This window comes from Equus asinus, chromosome 8 (genome assembly GCF_041296235.1).
Source record: "Equus asinus isolate D_3611 breed Donkey chromosome 8, EquAss-T2T_v2, whole genome shotgun sequence".
Taxonomy (NCBI): Eukaryota; Metazoa; Chordata; class Mammalia; order Perissodactyla; family Equidae; genus Equus; species Equus asinus.
Genome location: NC_091797.1, coordinates 93143659 through 93161649, shown reverse-complemented (window position 1 = coordinate 93161649; position 17991 = coordinate 93143659). Strand labels below are relative to the sequence as shown.

The 17991-nt window shown below is 58.4% G+C and overlaps 1 protein-coding gene across 5 annotated transcripts in view; it reads right to left on the bottom strand.

Annotated features, from left to right (window-relative positions):
- The window catches only part of OSBP2 (oxysterol binding protein 2), a 183734-nt gene that overhangs the window by 9891 nt on the left and 155852 nt on the right, over nt 1-17991 (bottom strand). For all 5 annotated transcript variants that reach the window (XM_070516393.1, XM_070516391.1, XM_070516392.1 and 2 more), the window contains 9 exons: nt 8326-8518; nt 7532-7649; nt 5767-5818; nt 5347-5493; nt 3962-4207; nt 1135-1255; nt 746-849; nt 580-675; nt 316-500 (listed from right to left, as the gene is read on the bottom strand). In XM_070516393.1, coding sequence (XP_070372494.1) covers nt 316-500; nt 580-675; nt 746-849; nt 1135-1255; nt 3962-4207; nt 5347-5493; nt 5767-5818; nt 7532-7649; nt 8326-8518 — 1262 coding nt within the window. The remainder of the gene's footprint in view (nt 1-315; nt 501-579; nt 676-745; nt 850-1134; nt 1256-3961; nt 4208-5346; nt 5494-5766; nt 5819-7531; nt 7650-8325; nt 8519-17991) is intronic.

The following is a 17991-nucleotide window of genomic DNA, read 5'->3' as shown; positions in this document are numbered from 1 at the left end:
TCTATTTCATGTTTGGTGGTTATTCCTGGGACCGTGCAGGGACTCTGTCCAATCAGCCTGTTTAAAGTCTCTGCATAGGACTTGCTACCACCTGATAACGTCCCCTTATTTACAGCTGGCTGCCTGGCTTCCACAGTGGGATGTCAGCCACATAACACTGTTCTCTGCCCACATGTGGACTAAACCCTCGCAACCCGCTGTGCCTGCCACTTGCTTCTTGTCTGGCCGGGCAGGGCCCCCTGCGTATCCACTGTCCACTTGCCTCCTTCTCTCCCTCGCCCTGCCTGCTCTCCGCCCGCCCCACAGCCCACTCACGGCAGCGGGTACTTCTTCCACAGCAGCTTGGCTGGCAGCGTCTGGTACACTGTCTTCTGCTTCCCGTCGGAGCTGGGGCTGCTGGGGCTGCTTTGCACGATCTTGGCGCACTCCATCTGTTCATCCCACGAGCCTGACAGCACATATTGGGCCTTGCCCTGGCTGTCACTCACCACTCCCGACACCTGTGGACATTGGTAGGACTAGCGTAGGCACACGCCCAGCAACAGGCCCCTCGAGGCTCTGAGAGGTGGCCTTGCTTACCTTCCGGTGTACCTCTTTGGAGAAGTAGCTATAGGGCAAGAACTTCAGCTGGCACTGGTCCTTGGTCTTATGGTTCACAATCTCAATGTCCCCTGTCTAGGGAGGGAGAGGGGTGGTCAGTGGCCAATCCCTGGGTCATATGCCCGTCCCTGAGGGCGCCCCTGACCTGGTCGATCCAGAGCTTGCCCACGATGATGTTATGCACTGTCGAAGTGCTCTTCCTCCACACGTAGTGATTCCCACTGGCCTGGAATTCTAAGTGGATGGCACCTGGAGGCCAGATAAAGGGTCAGAGGTCATGGCCTGCCATGCTGGGCCCCAGCCAGTCTACCCACAGGCCTAGGGTCCTGAGAACAGGACCCTGGTTTTCATGCAGACTGAGGGCAGGGCACAGGCCAGGGAGGTGGCCCGGAAGCCTGTGGGGGAGAGGGGAGCAGGCCTGCAGGGAGACTAACGTCACTCCTGGAGGCCCCAAGCTGGCTTCCGGATTGGCAAAACCCTCTGCCTCCTCCAGAATGTCTTTCTACCCTGGGAGGGCTCAAGGCCCCAGCTCACCTAGTGGCATGATGGAGAGGTATTTCCCCCGGAACTTGCTGGAGATGGTGATCTCCTGCCAGAGGCTCCAGCCGTGCTTGGAGAACACGTGGTGCGCAGCTGATGGTGGGTGGTGGCTCACCTGAGAGCAGACCCACAGGACATAAGTGTCTGCTGGACATGGGCGCAGGCCTGCCTCCCAACCAGCTGGGGGCAGAGCCTACCCCGTGCCAGTATGCATGGCTCCATGGCCCTAGGAGCAGCCCTGGCTGCTCCTCTGGGGGTCCCAGACTCAAGGCAGGTCCACAGGAAGGACAGGGCTCTGAGCAGAAGAGCAAGGGCACGGCAGTGGGAGCAACCTGGGCAGTGGTCCTGGGCCAGCCGCAGCCTGCTATGGGCATAAGCCGAGGGCCGGGGCATCTCTGCACCTGGCTCTCAGTCTCTGAAATGGAGATGATGACAGCGTGTGCCTGAAGGATGTACCAGTGACAGGCTGCACTGAGGACTAACAAAGTGAGGGTGTTATTCTCCACCGAGGGCTTCCGTGCCCAATTTCTAGTTAACCTCCCCACATGCCTGCCAAGGGGCGTGTTACTGAGCCATGTTACACGGAGGAGGCCCAGACTGGGGAAGCCATCTTAACCGAAGGGCAGGGTTGGGAGTCCAGATCAATGTTGGACCTGGATGGCGGTGTAGCAAGCTCTGCGCACCCACGCCGGGGCCTCCAGCCTTCCTCTCGCAGCACTGGGCACCCCTGACTGCTGTCTCACCTGCCAGGACACTGCCCGCCTACCTTATCAGCTTTCCTTGTCTGTTCTTCCTTATTTCCACTGCTCCTTTGGTTGCAGGGTACTAGGGCTCAGCTTCTCCCCAGCCTCCTCACTCCCTAGGGCACCTCGTCACCATCTCATGGCCTCGTTCAGCCCCCTGCCCTAGCTTCTCCCCTGAACTCCAGGCGTGCATTCCAGCTGCCCACTGGACACTTCTACTCGGACGGCTTCTCAGACTGACCAGAGCTCCTGACGCCCCGCCTGCATCTCTTCTTGTCTCCCATCTCTGTAAGTGGCACCCCCACTTGCTTCTTACATTTCAGAAGCACAGGCCAAACCCGCCAATGGCTTCTGTACAATGCTGAGTGAGCTGTCCTGAACCTACCCGTCACCTATGGCCAGGGCCCCCACACGCCCACTGGAGCCTCCCCGCCTCCGGCAAACTTAGGGATGTGACCCTCAGGGGCTGGCCCTGGACTCTGTGCCATGGCTTCCTTCCCAGGTAGATGATCCAGTCTTTCCAGCTGCTCACACCAAATGCTTTGGAGTCATCCCTGCCCCCTCTTTCTCATGTTCCTCATCTAATCCTTAGCAAATCCTGTCTGTTCTTCCTTCCAAATGCATCGGGAGCCCACCCCTTCCCCCACCCCCACACTGGATGGGTGCAAAGGCCTCCACCTGCCTCCTTGCTCCACCCTCAGGTCCTGTGCTCCATTCTCCCGACTACAGCCAGAGGGATCCCCATAAAACAAGTCAGAGTGCCAAGCCCCTCTGCCCTGCCCTGATGGCCTCCCACGTGGAGTCTTCCAGCTGCCCTAGCTGCCCACCCTGGTTCCTCTCCGGCCTTGGCTCCTTTCTCCCTCACTCTCTGCATCACTTCTTGACCAATCACCTTCTAAAAGAGCCAGAACCATCTGACATATACAGTATAGTATCTGCCCCCACCACCCTGTGAGAACAGGCACCCCATCTGCTCACTTCCCAGCTAGCTGTACCCACAACGCCTGAACAGCACCTGGCACGTTGTGTGCACTTGATCAGCTCTGTTGAACGAAGAAATTCATTCACTCATAATTCAAGCCAAGAACCCTGGGGTCATCCTTGACGCCTTCCTCTGCCTCCCTCCCTCCTACTCTCTTCCCCAACATCCAGAACATCAGCAAACCCGTTGGTTCTACTTTCTAAACATGCCCGTGCTCTGACCTTCCACCTCTCCCTGGTCCAGCCACCATAGCTGCCTCCTCTGGGTCCACACAGCAGACAGAGCACGCCCTTTAAACTAGCCACCAAATCTGTGAACTGTCTGCTTTCTGAGCTCAACCTCAGGGCCCAGAGCAGCGCCTGGCACACACGCCCTAGAAGCTCTATCCTGGCACGTTTTTGTGGCACCCTCCTGGTTCCTCCCAGCACCCGGTAAGGCACCAACAGAATTGCCTCTCTTCAGACAAGGCCTCCAAGGCTTAGGGTTGAGAAGCCGCTGCTGACGCTCCCAGCCCCTGGGGCCCAGTTTTGGCTCTGCCCTACTGGGGCAGAGAATAAGTGTCAGACACAGAGTGTCAGTTTGGGGAAGGCGTGGAGAGGATGGAGGTGAGCCACTCCATGCCCCAGGTGTGCTGATCCCTGGAGCTCCTCACACTCCAGCCCTCTGCTGGGACTGACCAGGGCCCCGCATGCGCAGACTCCTCCCCATCTGCTGCCTCCTGGCTCAGTTGTGACCCAATGGTCCGGCCCACCTGGACTCCCTGACAGTGTCCTGCCAATGTCCCTCCATCTCTGCTCCATGGTTCCTTGCTTGGAGACGAGTCCTCCCCTTCCCTGCACACTGTCCTCAGAAACGGACAGAGACTCGACTCTCTCCTCTCCAAGCTCTCCTCCCACGGTGGCCCTCACCGTCTCCGGGAGGCCTGCTGGGAAAGCGTGTCCCTGGACCTGCCCCTGCTGCAGGATGCCCAGCTGCCTGACTGGACCTTGGCTTGGTGACGCCCTGGCATGTCAAGGTCAGAGGCCGCATCCCATTCATCCTGCTCTGACCCCGGGCCTGGCAGAAGCAGCTGGACCAGAGTGTGAGCGGGCCTCACCTGCTCGCAGAGAGAGCGCAGGCCCATGTCATCGAGGCGGTCGAGCTCAAAGGTCTCCCCCAGCATGGGGTTGAAGGGCTTGGCGATGCGGTGCACGGTGGTGGAGTAGGAGGACACGGAGAAGGCGGCCACCAGGCACATCTGCTCCACCGAGCTGGTGCAGTGCACCGCCTTGTCCAGCAGGTGGTGGTACTCCAGGTCCTCCGTCAGCCGCTGGAGCATGGACAGGGGCTCGTTAAAGTTGACCTGTGGGCCGGCGGGTGGTGGTCAGGCTGGGCGTCTGTGCAGGCCGCCCACCTGCCAGGCCCAGCTGAGACTGCCGCTCCTGGCGCAGACCTGAGGTCACAAGCACCCTGCTTTACTCAGATGTTCGGGGGTGTTGCTGCTTAGTGAGGTTCCTCTGCTGACCTTGTCTAAGACGCAGCTCCACTCGCTCGCCTCCCTAGCCCCTCCTGCCTCAGTTTTCTCTAGCCCTCACCACTTTCCGACCTGCTGTCTCTTGTACAGTGTCATTACGTTTCCTGTCAGTCTCCCCTCCTAGGACGTAAGCACCATGAAGGCCAGGGTTTCTGACTTGTTCAGCACTGAATCATAGGAATCAGTCAGTGAATGAGTGAATAAATGAATGAATGGATGGATGAAGTGGGTCTTCCTCATATTCTGAGCTATTATGCAAGTTTTCTCTCGAGAGCTCCTGGGGAGGGGCCCCCATCTCGGCCTCAGACAGGGCAGGGGCACTTGTTCCCTGTGATGCTGGGCTGTGACCCTGAGCCAGCCACAGGGTCTTCCCTGTGTTCTCTCATTTCACCCTCCAGACACTGTGAAGCGGGTGCTATTATTCTCCCCACTTTGCAGATGTGGACACAGAGGCCAGGGATGTGAAGGGACTCATTTTGGGTCACACAGCAAAACCAAGTCCGGCCTGGAACCTGCAAGCTCTTCCTCCATGGAGATGCCATCGTGGCCTGGTGGGACGGGGATAACAGTCCTGCCCTCTCCCGCCGTGTGACCTCACTGGGGTGGGCACCAGGAACAGCTTCCGGCACAGAGGAGGGCCTGCCTGTGTGCACACACAGCCCCATGAAGTCGGGACAGCCGGGACGTTGTGAGGCCCTGTCAGATGCAGAGCTGCCCCGGGGGCCCCCACACCTCTGATCAACACAGAGCCCCTCTCAGGCTCCTTCCCTCAGAGCCTGAGACCTCTGCTCTTGGGGGGCCTTCAGCAATGCCGATGAACATGATTCAGTAATTCGTGAATGCTGCTCAGGTGTCATGAGAATGACACCCTGGGCGGCTTGTACTTTACACAGGCCATTACTTCTCATTCACACCCAGGAAAACAGCCCCTCGGGACCCACTGAGGCTGCCCTGTCCGAGCCCCCTACCGGCATGGGGATCTTGGAGAGCTCCCGGCCAATGCAGTTCTTCATGATGCTCCAGAGATTAAGGCTGTAGTTGGGCTTGTCAGGGATGCGGACACGCCTCTTGACTTTTGGGGGGCCCTTGGGCACAAGTGAGGTGTTGTCTAGCACCTGGTGGAGAAGGAGAGTGTGTCTGTCAGTGGAGTCCAGAGCGCCCCCTCGGCCCTCCAGACCTTGCCCTCACCTCTGACGCATCAGAGTCTGGGGACCCAGCAGGCCACTGGCACATTGCTGGTGGGAGGGGCAGCCTGACTCTGCCTGAACTGTCAGATGAAGGCAGACCAGGGACCCAAAGGCACCAGGGCACAAAGCTCGCCCTGGGGGCCCTGAGCTCAAGCTGGCCTCCCCTCTCAGCCACCCTCAGGGTGCTCCCCCCTCACTCACATTGTCTGTTGAGGTCCACTCCACAGAGCCTGTGGTCCCACCCTCAGCTTTTCTGCAGGAAACACAAAAGGGGAGGCAAGTTATTTACAAATCCTGAGGCCTCCTCAGGACCTGGCCACCTTCTATCCAGACCCCTCAGTGAGGTTAGAGGGCAGCCCACCCCAAGGCTGCTCCTCTAAAGGGCTGTCTCCAATTCAGGACACTCAAGTAGGGCTGAGGGACCCAGGGCAGTGATGTGGAGAGGCTCTTACCCACTGCTGCCCTGTGGCAGCAGGTGCTCAGCAAAAGCCTCACCTGAGGTCCCTCCACACAGACCCTCTGGGGTACTGGCTGCCCCAGGACCCAGATGAGGCTGAGGAGGCAGGGACCTCCTCTGGGAGAGCCTCCTGGAGCACCTTGGAGCTCCTGTGTCCTCACTGTCTGCTGGTCTGACTCCCACACTAGACCAGAAGGGGTTCCAGAAGGGCAGGAAGTGGGTTGGATGAATACCTGTGGTAGAAATGGTGAGCCAAAGCAGCAGGGGCTCTGAGGGAGCCCCAAGGAAGGGTGACCTGGGTCGGGTAGGGTGCGGGACGGGCTCTCGGTAGTCAGGGCCTCGGGATGGGAAGGATTCACCAGGGTCATTGTGGGGAAGGGGGACAGGGTGCTGCAGACAAGGGGACACACAGGCAGAAGACATTGGCTCCAGGGGCCTGTGGAAGGCAGCGTGCAGTGCGGTGGGCAGCGGGACAGACATGGGGAGAGAGGCCACGGGGGCACTTGCAGTTCCTCATCCAGGATGGGCTGAGCGCCCCGCCTGAGGCACACGTGCGTGGGTCAGCACGGGCGGCTTTGTGACTCTGACATGCTTCGTGGGCGAAGGCGGCAGTGGGCGGCAAAGGCTGTGGTCAGTTAGGTCGCTGTTCCCCAGGCTCGGAGCAGCGGCTCCTCCTCAGGGAATGGCAGGGGCCCCAGACAACTGTGCAGCTCAATGGCCCCCTCTGTGTCCCCCAATGCTGCCATACTCGCTAACCCTTCTATTGTTAGGACTTTAAGCAATTTGATGAGAATAAAAGACCCCAGTGAGGACAGGACTCCCAATTATATTAAATCTATATTCAAGCCCCGGCACGCTGCCCTCTGATCACAGCCCGGCATGGGTGGAGCCCAGCCCGCCCACCTGTCCCACGCTCTTCCCTCAGCACATGTTGTGCACCAACATGGTCCACACCCACAGGCACCTCCTCAGGGTCCCAGAGAGTCTGACAACATGACTCTCAGTTCTGGTCAATGTCCTGGTCACTACTGTGTGATCTAATGTGTGTTTAGAAACATCCTGAAAGAGCAGGCAGTTACGAAAAATGAAACAAAGGCTTGGAAATGGAAAATAAAAGAGACTTCCGGCATCTCTTGTCTGTTCTGGAATGCTGACATGGTGGGGGGAGTGGTCGGGACCCTGTGCAGCTCTGAGGCAAGAATGAGCAAGCCCCAGCCTTCTGGGCCTCAGCCCTTGGGCCCCAGTCACTCTTCCCCTCCACCCCCCTCTGGACCTGGATCCAGCCAATGCCCTGTTCTCCATCTCCATTTAAAATTAAATCCTGATACAAACTCTATTTGGGCATTTTTTATTTAAGGAAGAAGAGAACCAAGCTAAGCAAAAATGCCATCTGGAGCAAGATTTAAAGAAAACCCCAAGTACAGAGAAGAGCAGATGGAGCATGAGAAGAACAAGGCAGGGATGGAGAGAGTTCCTTCCAGAGCGGCCAACCCCGCCCAGGGAACCCACCTGTCCTCCTTGGCCTCGGTGATCACCGTGATGAAGGATGTGGAGTCTTCCATGGCATCGAAGTACTCTGTATCTTCATCTTCCTCACTGTCCTCTCCTTTGGGAGTCAAAAAGCTTCCTAGAGAGACAAGCAAAGCTGCTGCCTCAGTTTGTGACTTCAAAAAACTGGCCTGCTTCAGGAAGTCCAGAGCCCAAATGGCCGCCCCACCTTTGACCCTACTGCCCCCTCTGCAGGAACTCCCCACTTCAGTCACCTGGTCCAGATTGAGCTGGCTGTCACTGCCCTTGCTCCCTTTCTGGAACGCACTTTCCTTTCACTGCTCTGGCTCAGAGGCCTCCCTCCTTCTGGAAGCCTTCCCGGATCTCTCAACATGCTGGTCAGTCTATCTGCGACCCAGCTTCCCTTTCCGACGGACCCCCTTCTGAGGGGACCCATGATCCCTAACCCAAGGTTAGGTGGCCTGCCATCTGGCACCTGGGCAGCCCTGCCAAAGAGGGAACAGCTGGGCTCACTGAACTTTTCTTTTGAGGATTGGAACCTAGATACAGGGAGACTGTTGCCCGTCGGTGGTGGGCATGAGAAATACAAAGCCACAGGGGCAGGCCAGAGTTGGCCAAGACCAGCCCAAATGTGGGCACGTTAAGGGTTATGTGTACTGGGGGACTGTGTAAGCAGAGCCAGCTGGCAGAGGGGAGGCTGAGGGTGGAGTGGATGGAGCGTCAGTCAGATGGACAGAGGCTGAGCGGCCTGGAGCAAGGGACCCAGGTGGGCCTGGCAGCTCTGCCCGACTCACCTTCGCTGAAGCTCTTGGTGGGGTTGCTGGCCCGGCCAGGGGCGCTGCGGAAGGCCCGCTCGAGGCTGTTGTGCTGCTTGGCTAGCTGCTCGATGGTCTCCTCCAAGTGGATGCGCTGCTCTTGCTCATACTGCAGTGCACGCTGCCATTTTCGGCTGTGTGTCTCTGCTAGTTCCAGGAAGTCCCTGCAGGCCTAGGGAGCGAGGTGTGGCATGTGAGCATGGCACCCGGGACAGGGGCCTGTCTCCACACTCCACACCCTGCCTGCCACTTTCGGAGCAGTGAGGAAGGCCCTGGGGGGGGAGCTGTCTCTCCTACCCCCCACTTCCCTGGAGTCATCAGAAACACCTTTGCTGCCCCCTTTGGCTTCTGTGGGGACATGAGGACCCTGCTTTCTCACAGCCAGCCGAGGTACTAGCATCTGCCGTGGTCAGTGTCCCATAGTCAGGATGCCACTTGAGAGCACCAAACCTGCTGCCGCATCCTCACTGTGGGCTGGACCTGAGGTTTGTCATGACCCCGTCCCTACTGGAACCCAAGGCACTTCTACCAGCTCAAGCCAGTCCCTGGCTTTGGCACAGAAGGAAGGAAAGCCACATCCTACTATATTGCCCGGCTCAGAGAGGTAAATGGTCTTGTCTGGCAGAGGAACTGGGACTAGAACTTTCCACCAAGCTACCTCAAAGTCTGTGTCACAAAACTCTGCTTTTAAGGTTCCCCCTTCAAACTTGTGGTCTACTATGACATCCAGATTCTTTTCAGCTTCCCAGGTCCATAGGTGGTTCCACCACACTCTTATGCAGCAGGGGTTGGTCGTTCTGCCCCTGTCATCACAGTGGAGAGGAGGGCCCAGGCCTCAGCTGTCCCTGGAGGGCAGCAAGGTCCAAGCAGGGACCTCTGGATTTGCCCTTTCTGGACTCTTTTAATGCAGTAGGAAGGGACACGTTTCTCCAGCCCAACCTGCATCGTTGGTCTCTGGCTGCTACTCCCCAACACTCCCTCCCCACACTTTGTCTGACCCCACGTGTTAGAGACCTGCTTTCCTGGAGGGAGAGGCACACGGCCCCTCACCTGTGACTCAGGGACAACGCAGCACTATGTCATGGGGAACCAGGGAGGTGATGTGGAGAATCCTGGGAAGGAGCACTCAAGAGGCACCGTCGGGGGCCGCCCCCGATGCTCATGCCTTCGCCTGCCCGCTAACTCCTCAGCCCTCTCGCCTCCACTGCATCTCATATGGACAAAGTAGCTTCTCTAGCAACTGTGCCTGTTGCTCTTCATCCCACCGAATCCCCCAAACTCGGCAGCTGCTCCAGAACGTTTGCTGGATGAGTGAACGCTCTGCCGGGGGGTCGGTGTACTGGGCCTCCTCAGGAGAGCAGGGCTGGACCAGCACCTTGCAGAGGGGGTGAGCTCCTCATGGCTCTGCGTCAGGGCACTCGCCTGGGCTCGGCTGGCTCTCGCACCCCACAAGGAGAGCCAAGCCTTGGGGGCCAGCCTGCCCTAGTGGAAAGGGCCCCCAGCCTGGGACTTGAGAGGGCAGGCTGGTCAGCTGGCCCCAGGCACGTCACTCCTTTAACAAGCCCTCCTCCGGACGCCTTCCTGCCATCATCTCATCTCACCCCCCAGCACCCATGCAAGGCCTCCCCCACCCCCATGCTGAAGATGTGGAAATGGAGGCCCAAGGAAACCAGCAAAGCACAGTGGAAAAGGGCACATTATCAGGAGTGGGAAGGCCTGGGATCCTGCACAAGCCACTCTAGCTCTCTGAGCCCTGTCCTGTCTGTGAGACAAACAGTAATGTCCAACAGACCCTGCACTCAAGGCCCCGTCTCAGCTCACTCAGCAAAATCCTTGAGGTAGGAGGAGTGGGATCATCCCCATTTGACAGATGAGCAAACTGAGGCTCAGTTCCCAGCAGCTCCCCAACAAGGCCTTGGGGAGGAGGTGTGTTCACTCCATCTCAGGTTCGGGGACCTCCCACCCTCCACAAAAAGGTCTGGGTGCTGGTGCCTGCCTGGCCATACCTGAGCCACTGTAACTCGCTTCTCCAGAAGGGGGGCAGAGATTTACACTGACAGGTGTCCTGGCACAGGCTGGGGTGGGAGAGAGACCTCCTCGGGGAAGAAAAGCAATCTCCTTGGGCACCTAACAGGCTCTGGGGAGGGGAGATGCTGCATCCAGGGCAGCTGTGGGTCTGGCCTATTTTGAATTTGCTAATTATGGATCTGTAAGGCTCACTTGCCGGTGTGGAGCTGTGGTCACTGACTGCTAAGCCATTTGGGGACCCCCCCTAATGTGGACCTGAGACTGCTCCCTGGCTTGTGACCTGGAGCCAAGCCTTCACTGCCCTAGGTCCTACAGTGGCCTCCAGCCTTGTCCTCAGTCCCTGCCCTCCTTCACTACTGCAGGCCTCAGGGTAGGACCCCTGACAGCAGACACAGCAACCACCCATCCCAGGGCCAGAGTAGATGGCACCTCTTTGCTGGGTCTGCACCAAAGGGTGTAAGAAGTGGTAGCGGTGGGGGAGCAGAGTATCCCTCTGGGTGCCTCAGGAACATTCCAGACCCTCACAGGAGTCCTGTGAGATGAGTGGCAGAGACCCCCACCCCATTCCATGGTAGGTGAGACTGAGGCTCTGAGGTCACATGGCAGGAAGCAGTAGACCCAGACTCAGACCCCAGAGCTGGGTCTATGCTGAGCTGCTGCTCCTGAGAGAGCTGCGTCCCATGTCATTCTTGCTTTCCTGTAGCCTTAAGCCTGGCCCCAGCATCCAGTCAAGTTAGTCTCGGTTCCTGCCACCTGTTGGCTGACTGAAGAAGGGGTCTTAACACGGGGAGGGCACTGGTCGACTCTGCCACTGGCCGACTCTGCCACTGGCCCAGGCAGCTCACAGGCCCTGCTGAGCTGGGTGCACAGCACACATCAGAAACTCCCCGAAGAGCCCTGGCACTGGCAGAGGGGGAGCACCCTCATCTCCCTGGGCAGGCGCTGGGCACCAGGCACACTGCTTCAGGGAAGCTCCTTGCCAGGTCCTCTTGTCCCCCCAAGACTGAGGGCCAGGAAGAAGCGGGTGCCCAGGTCAACAAGGGGTAGGCGGAGTGGGAACCTGGGTCTATCCGGCTGCAGAGTCATGCTCCCTCACCACAGAGCCAGCCTATGTCCATCTGAGGCATGGTCCCCTTGCCTGCCTGATGGGGGTGAGGGTGCAGAGGCCTGGGCTGTGCCTCGCATGGGGCCTTATTACAGGCGAGACACATCATGGATGTTTCATGGTTTTCTGGGCTCTGCCTGGTCTGGGTGCCCTGCCGGGTGGCCTGACAGACTGGCCTGGCAGCTGTACAAGGCCTCTTGCCTCTGCCCTTGCCCTCCCCCAGCACTGTTCCATCGGATCTGCCGCCATCACTCCCTGCCAACCCTCTACAGCTCCTGTAATCATCTCGCTGTCAATGAGTTTTAACATAGATGGGTGCTTTGCTTTCCTATAACTCACGGTATTTAAAACCAGACTTGTGGAAGAGTCTGAAACAACAGTATAAAAGAGTAGCCAAAGGTCATGGTAAATAATTCCCACAAACTCATGCCAGAGGGCTCCATAAGGCCTCTGGACTTCCTAACAGCAAAAAGAAAAAAAGAAAGATGATTATAGTATGAAAATGAATTATGCTCCCTACCTCTTACCCTTGAAGTTCATGAGCTCTGAATACTTTAAGAATGGCCATTTTCTCTTCCAAGGGCAAATGGAATGTTTGTTGTATTTCCTGGGACAGTTGACTGCCTCTCAGAGTCTTGGCCCAAATCCTCTCCAGCCTCATCCCTCCCCACGCCCTCACGTGTGGCCCACCAGGCACCGTGTCTGCCTCCCCTTCTTCGGCTCAACCCCGAACACATCTGCTCATTCTGATGCCGGCTCACCTCCCTCACGACACAAACCCACCGTGGGTCAGGGCTGTCTGGAGCATTCTCACAAGCACTGAGGGAACCGTTTCAATAGTGTGAGGAGGAATGGAGGCTCAGGGAGGCCAAGGGACTTGCCCAAGGCCACTAGGCGGTATGTGTAGGGCCCATGGACCCCACCTGCAAGTCTCCCAGGGCATGGGATCAGCACCATCACTGCTTTTATTTTGTAAATCACTGTCTGGGTGCCCCTTGAGGGCAGAGGCAGTGTGGGGTCCCGTGGCCTTCCTGGAGTGGAGCTGGGCTCCTGGAGATGCTCACTAGCAAGGATGTCAGGGAATAACCCTGTCTGAGCAACAGGACCCAGCCCGGCCTCAGCCATGCCTGCCTCCCAGCACTCGGGCCTGCAGCTGAAGACAGTGCTCACACAGCCAGGGCAGCTGGGTGATAACCGGGCTGTGTGTGACCTCTACTTTGCTGCCACTGCAGGATAGGCTAGTACGGAGCGGCAAGGGGATAGGAAGTCAAATCCCCGGGACAGCTGGGGCTTCGTTTGGGCCACATGTAGCTGGGCTGGGTACACAAAGATCAGGCCACTCTGATCTTCTGCCTGAAGAGGAGGGAAGGGTGGAGGTTGCTGTCCCCCAACATCGAGGGGCCCATGTAGCTGGGCCAGGGCCTTTGCCACTGCCACTGGGAGGGTCATCTGCAGCAGATGAGCTGCCCCGGTCACCCTGTGGGCTGTTGTGAGCCCGTCTGCCCCCTCCATCCCCATGTGCCTACCTGGTGTCCATCCCCAACTCCCGGTGTTTCCTCTGATGCTGGCCTTCTCCAGGCTTCATCCTGGCCATGCCACAGAGAGGCAGGCGCTGGCCCCCCTGAAATGCTGAGCTGGGCTGTGAACTGTGTGCTCACTAAGCTGGATTAGGCCTGGGGCCCAGCGGAGGGGCCGGCTGGGGGCAGCTCCCCAGGGGCCCAGGGAGGGCCTGGCTGACCAAGGCCCTGAACACAGTCACACTTCCTCTGAGGCTCTGTCACAAGCCTCAGAGAGCTCGTGCCCAGCCCTAAGCAGGAGCAGCGCCCCTTGGGCCTCCCTCAAGCCCCCTACCCACACTATACTTGCTCCTAAATCACACAAGGGGCGGGAATGGGTGGAACAAGGAGCCCAGCATCTGGGCCCCTCACAGGCTCTTCCTTGCTGCCCACCCTGAGGCAGGCCCATAGCCTCCTGGGCTTTGGCATCCTCACAAGATGAACAGAGGGCTGAACCCCAGGACTCCTGCAGAGTCCCTAGTTCTGTCGCCTGTTGGAGTGATGGTCCTCAGGATGGGAACAGGGTTCCAGTCTCCCAGCCCTACCCCTTGCCCCCCAACCAGTGCTTTCAAGAGGGCCCCTGAGATGAAGAGGTGCAGGGTCCTGCGGGCAGTGCAGTTCTATCTCTGTGGGAGGGTGGGGAGCCTGTTAAGCCACCCCAAAACAGAGTGAGAACCAAAATGCCCAGGATGGAAAAGGTGGCCCCTCGCACTGGGGCTGGCCCTGCTCAGCAACAGGCTGGGGAGTCGGCAGGCCATGCCTGCCCACCGGGGACTCTCCCTTCCCAGAGGCTGGTGAAGAGGGCTGTGAGGGATGCCCACCCAGGGGAAACTGTGCTGAGGCCAAGCTGTGTGAGCTCCAAGGGGAACTGCTGCTGTCACCCTAACAGATGTCCCATGGGACAGACGCAGAATGTTTCAGAGCTGGAAATCTTTGCCCAGCTAACCAGGAGGGAGGAGGACAAACTCTAATCACTTTTGCTGTTCCTAATCCTAATCCTGACAATGACCTTGCCGGTCCCCAAACATGGGTGGGTGAGCAGGGAGGGCATGGGGTCAGCCGGCCTGGGTCCCATGCCTGTCCTGTGTGTGGTCTGGGGAGCCTCTCAAGCTCTCAGGAGGGTCTGCAGAGCCAGGACCCCACTCGGGCCTGGCCTTCAGTGGCTGCTTGGAAACCTTCCCTCGTGTAGCACTCAGCCTGGGCTGCCTGGCACTGCAGAGCCAGCCCTTCCCAAACACTGAGGGGCTGGTCACGGCTTCTCCTTCATGTGACTCACATACTGCTTTGGGGAGACAGCTTTTCACTTCAATTCAAACTTTAAAATAGCCCTCTCCACATTCAAAATAGTTTACCCCTTGTGCATAGGAACCGGCACCATCTGGCCACCAGTTTGTCAACTGATTTTAGATAGTTCTGGAATCTATTTTTGTTCATCTCCCCAGGCCCCAAATGAGCAAGCTGTCAGGAGCAGAACAGTGGTCAGTTGGACAGGAACCTGCCCACAGGCCCCAGAAGGATGAGGGCGGGAAGCTCCAGGGCCCCTCACCACTGCTTCGCTCGGCACAAGGAGCCACACGTGATCTCCACAGGGGCTCAGAGAAGCCTCAGAGCGCTTCCAGAAGTCAACAGCTCCTTCTGCTCTGGGTCTTGATTTCTATGATGCCCCAAATCTGAGGCCTTGGCCAAGAACACTGTATCCGCATACCCACCCCACCTACCCCTATCTGGCCCTACTTGCCCCCAATCTGTCCCTACCTGTCCCCATGTGCCCCACCTGCCCCCACCTGTCCTCACCTGCCTGTACCTGCCCTCTCCCTGTGTCCCTCTCTGCTCCCCCACCATGCCTCCTCCCCCATCGTGTTCTGCTCTTGCAGCCCCCTTCAACTGGAGTTGGAGCCAACTCCCTCCCTCTCTGGCTGGGCACCCCTCCTCCACAGCTTTCCTGTGTCCTTGCCATGAGGATCTGCACCCCATCTCCCTCAAACAGCTCTACTGCAGGCACCAAAGTGTGTCCCTCATGGGCCACCACCTTCCTTGGTAAACTCAGGGACCCAGAGTGCAGTGTCTGTTCCATCGGCCCTTTGAGGTGGGCCTGGTGGGCAACCACCCTCTGATGGCCAGGCCCTCTCCCGCTTTCTAACCCCACTGGGCACCTCGATTGTCTCTGGTCTCCTGTAGGGCTTACTTGCTGCCCAGCTCTGCTCACCCCATGGCTACACAAAACCTGTTCCTGGCGAAGGCCCTCCTGCATCCTGCCCGAACCCGTGGGGCTCACCTGTGTGCCCATGTCCAGCATGTGAGAACTGAGGGGGGTCAGACAGCAAGGGCGCCCCATCCTTCCAGTGGTTCAGGCCACACCCTGCGGTCCTTCCTGAGGGCCCTGCTCCCTCACCCCACAGCAGCTCTGCTGGCTTTACCCTCAACACTCAGCCACAGCACTGCTTCTCGCCAGCCAGCTTCTCTCCTCCAGTCCCAGCCACCATCCCTTCTTAGGTGACAACAGGGCCCTCCTAAAGGGGCTCCAAGCGCCTGGCCCTGCCTCATCCACAGCCCCTTCTCTAAGCAGCTGCAGGCTCTTGCTGAAATGCGGTTTGGACCATTTTCCGTGGCCGTGCGAGCCTCATTCAGAGTGGAAGGCGAAGTGCTCTCAGTGACAATACTCAAGGACCCCTGTGACCAGGCTCCTGACTCCCCCACGGCCCTGGCCTCCCGCTGCTCTTCTCCCCACCTCCCTCCAGGTACCTCGTCCGCTCCTCGCTCCACCTGGTCTGTGCCTGTGACCTCTTGCCCCACCCAGCAGCCTGCTCCGTTTCCTCTGAAGGTCTTTTCCCTCTGACATGCCCTATCATCTATGTGGTTATGCTTCCCCAGGAAGATGCAGGTTCCACGAGGTGCGCTTTATTTGCTGTTTGCCCAGGGCCTTGCTGGATCACGGAGGGATCATGGAGGGCCTCCTGTGCCTCAGTGTCCAGTGGCAGCTGCACACCACTCTGCTGCAAAGTGCGCAGTGGGTGTGAGCCGGGCTGACCTGAATTCATAGCTCCTAAGAGCCATGGGGGTCATGGGGTTGAGGGGCTGAGTCCTAGGCACTGGGACAAGTCACCAACTCTGAGGAGCCTCTCACAGCTCAGGTGTAGGAGCCATGTCTGAGCAGTCTGCCTTGCTTGGGCCCCACCTACGGGGGTCTGGAGGAGCAGCCGGCAGGGAACAAGCCCATAGGCTACCAACCCACCGAAGGGCTCAGCACTGCAGCGGGAGATGACCACCAGCACCTGCCACACAGCCCTCAGCGCCTTCTAATCGGGACTGTGGCTGCCTCTCCCCCTGCCAGAGCTGAGGGGAGGAAATGTGAGGGGGTGGCATAAGGAGGTCCCAAGGGCTCAGTGGGCAGAGAGGTGGGCCTATGTGAAAGTCACAGAAGCAACACTTCCCCAGCCTGGCTCTGCCACCCTGGCCCACAGACAGAACCTGCTTCCACAGGCCAGGGAGGGAACCCTGGCAGCAGGGGGTGTGCACCCACATCACCCCATGGTAAGCTTGCCCCCAGAATGACCATGGAAATACTGTGGGGTTCTTCTGCCGAGGACAGGGACCGTGAGGCCAGAACACGAGGCTCAAGGGCAACTCATGGGGAGCCCAGGTCACCCAGGACAGTCCAGGGGCACTGGCCTGGTGACAGGTGATGCACCCCTAGTCTTCCACACAGATCCCCTGGCAAGCAGTGGGGATGACCCAGGGACCACTGGCTATGACCCCAAGTGCTCATACAACAGCCGGGCCTGCAACCCTTGGGCAAAATGATCACCCTGGGCCTCAAGGTGGCACCCAAATAATACAAATGATGATCACGACAGGGAAGCTGTAACGACACCAACCTTGTGTGGCTATTGTGAGGAGCAAACAAAGTAATGGGAAGAAACTGGGATGGGCTGCTGTTGTCGCACCACCATCATCACAGAGGCCTGTCCTTCAAACCAGGGCACTTCACTTTGCTACAAAAATAAATTTATTGGAAAAGGGAATAAAACTGGAGTTTATTCTTTTCACTTTACGGGAACTAATACCCAAAATACTAGCTGGTAATACGTATTAATTCAATCATTCTCCACCTTAACCACACGGCTGATCCAATGCTACAACTCCAGGCACATCCTGCTCCCAGGAAGGACACTGACGAGGAAGGATTCAGCTTGCTGTCCCCACACCCAGGCCTGGCAGAGCACCTGTGCACTGGCACTCTGTGGTTCGAGGCTCAGTCTAACAAACCAAGACACCTATGGTGCTGTGAGGCTCCTCCGAAGCGGCAGGCTACTTCATAGTCACCCAAATGGTAATCTGAAAAGGGAACTGCTGGGCTGCCTTTGATCAGACTCACGAGATCACCCGCTAGGGAATTTTGCCAGACATGAAGCGATTCATTCATTCGCTCCTGCGTTATTTCACAAGCTACTCTCTCTCTCACTCGTTTGTTAAGGCTCCTGGATGCTGGGCCCTGTGCCAGGCAGGGAAGCTCCAGGGCTTCCAGGATTGCGAGGGAGACTGTGTCCTGTCCTAGCAGGGTGCCCAGCCCAGCAGGGAGGACGGTCAAGATGCTGCAGTAGAAAAGTCTATGAGACACTGTGGACCCATAGACCGGGCGGTGGGTCAGCGGAGCCGGGGTGGGGATGCGGGGCAAGGGTGGGCAGGGGAGAGTTTCCTGACCCTCTGGCCCCTGCTCAAGGGAGGGGCGGGTTTATTTTTCTCCTGTGAGGCAGCAGGCTGCAGCGAAAACCTTGAAGAGCTGGGCACACCCTTAGCAGCGGGTTTCCCCACTGTAGGCCTGCTGAGTAGGTGGGGGAGGTCACGTGTGCAGAACGCCGGGCACACAGAGCGAGACCATGGAAAGTTAACTCCCTTTCCTGACCCGGCTCTCCTCTGGTCAGAGGCCTGCTCCAGCCCCTCCCAGTCCTTTCCTCA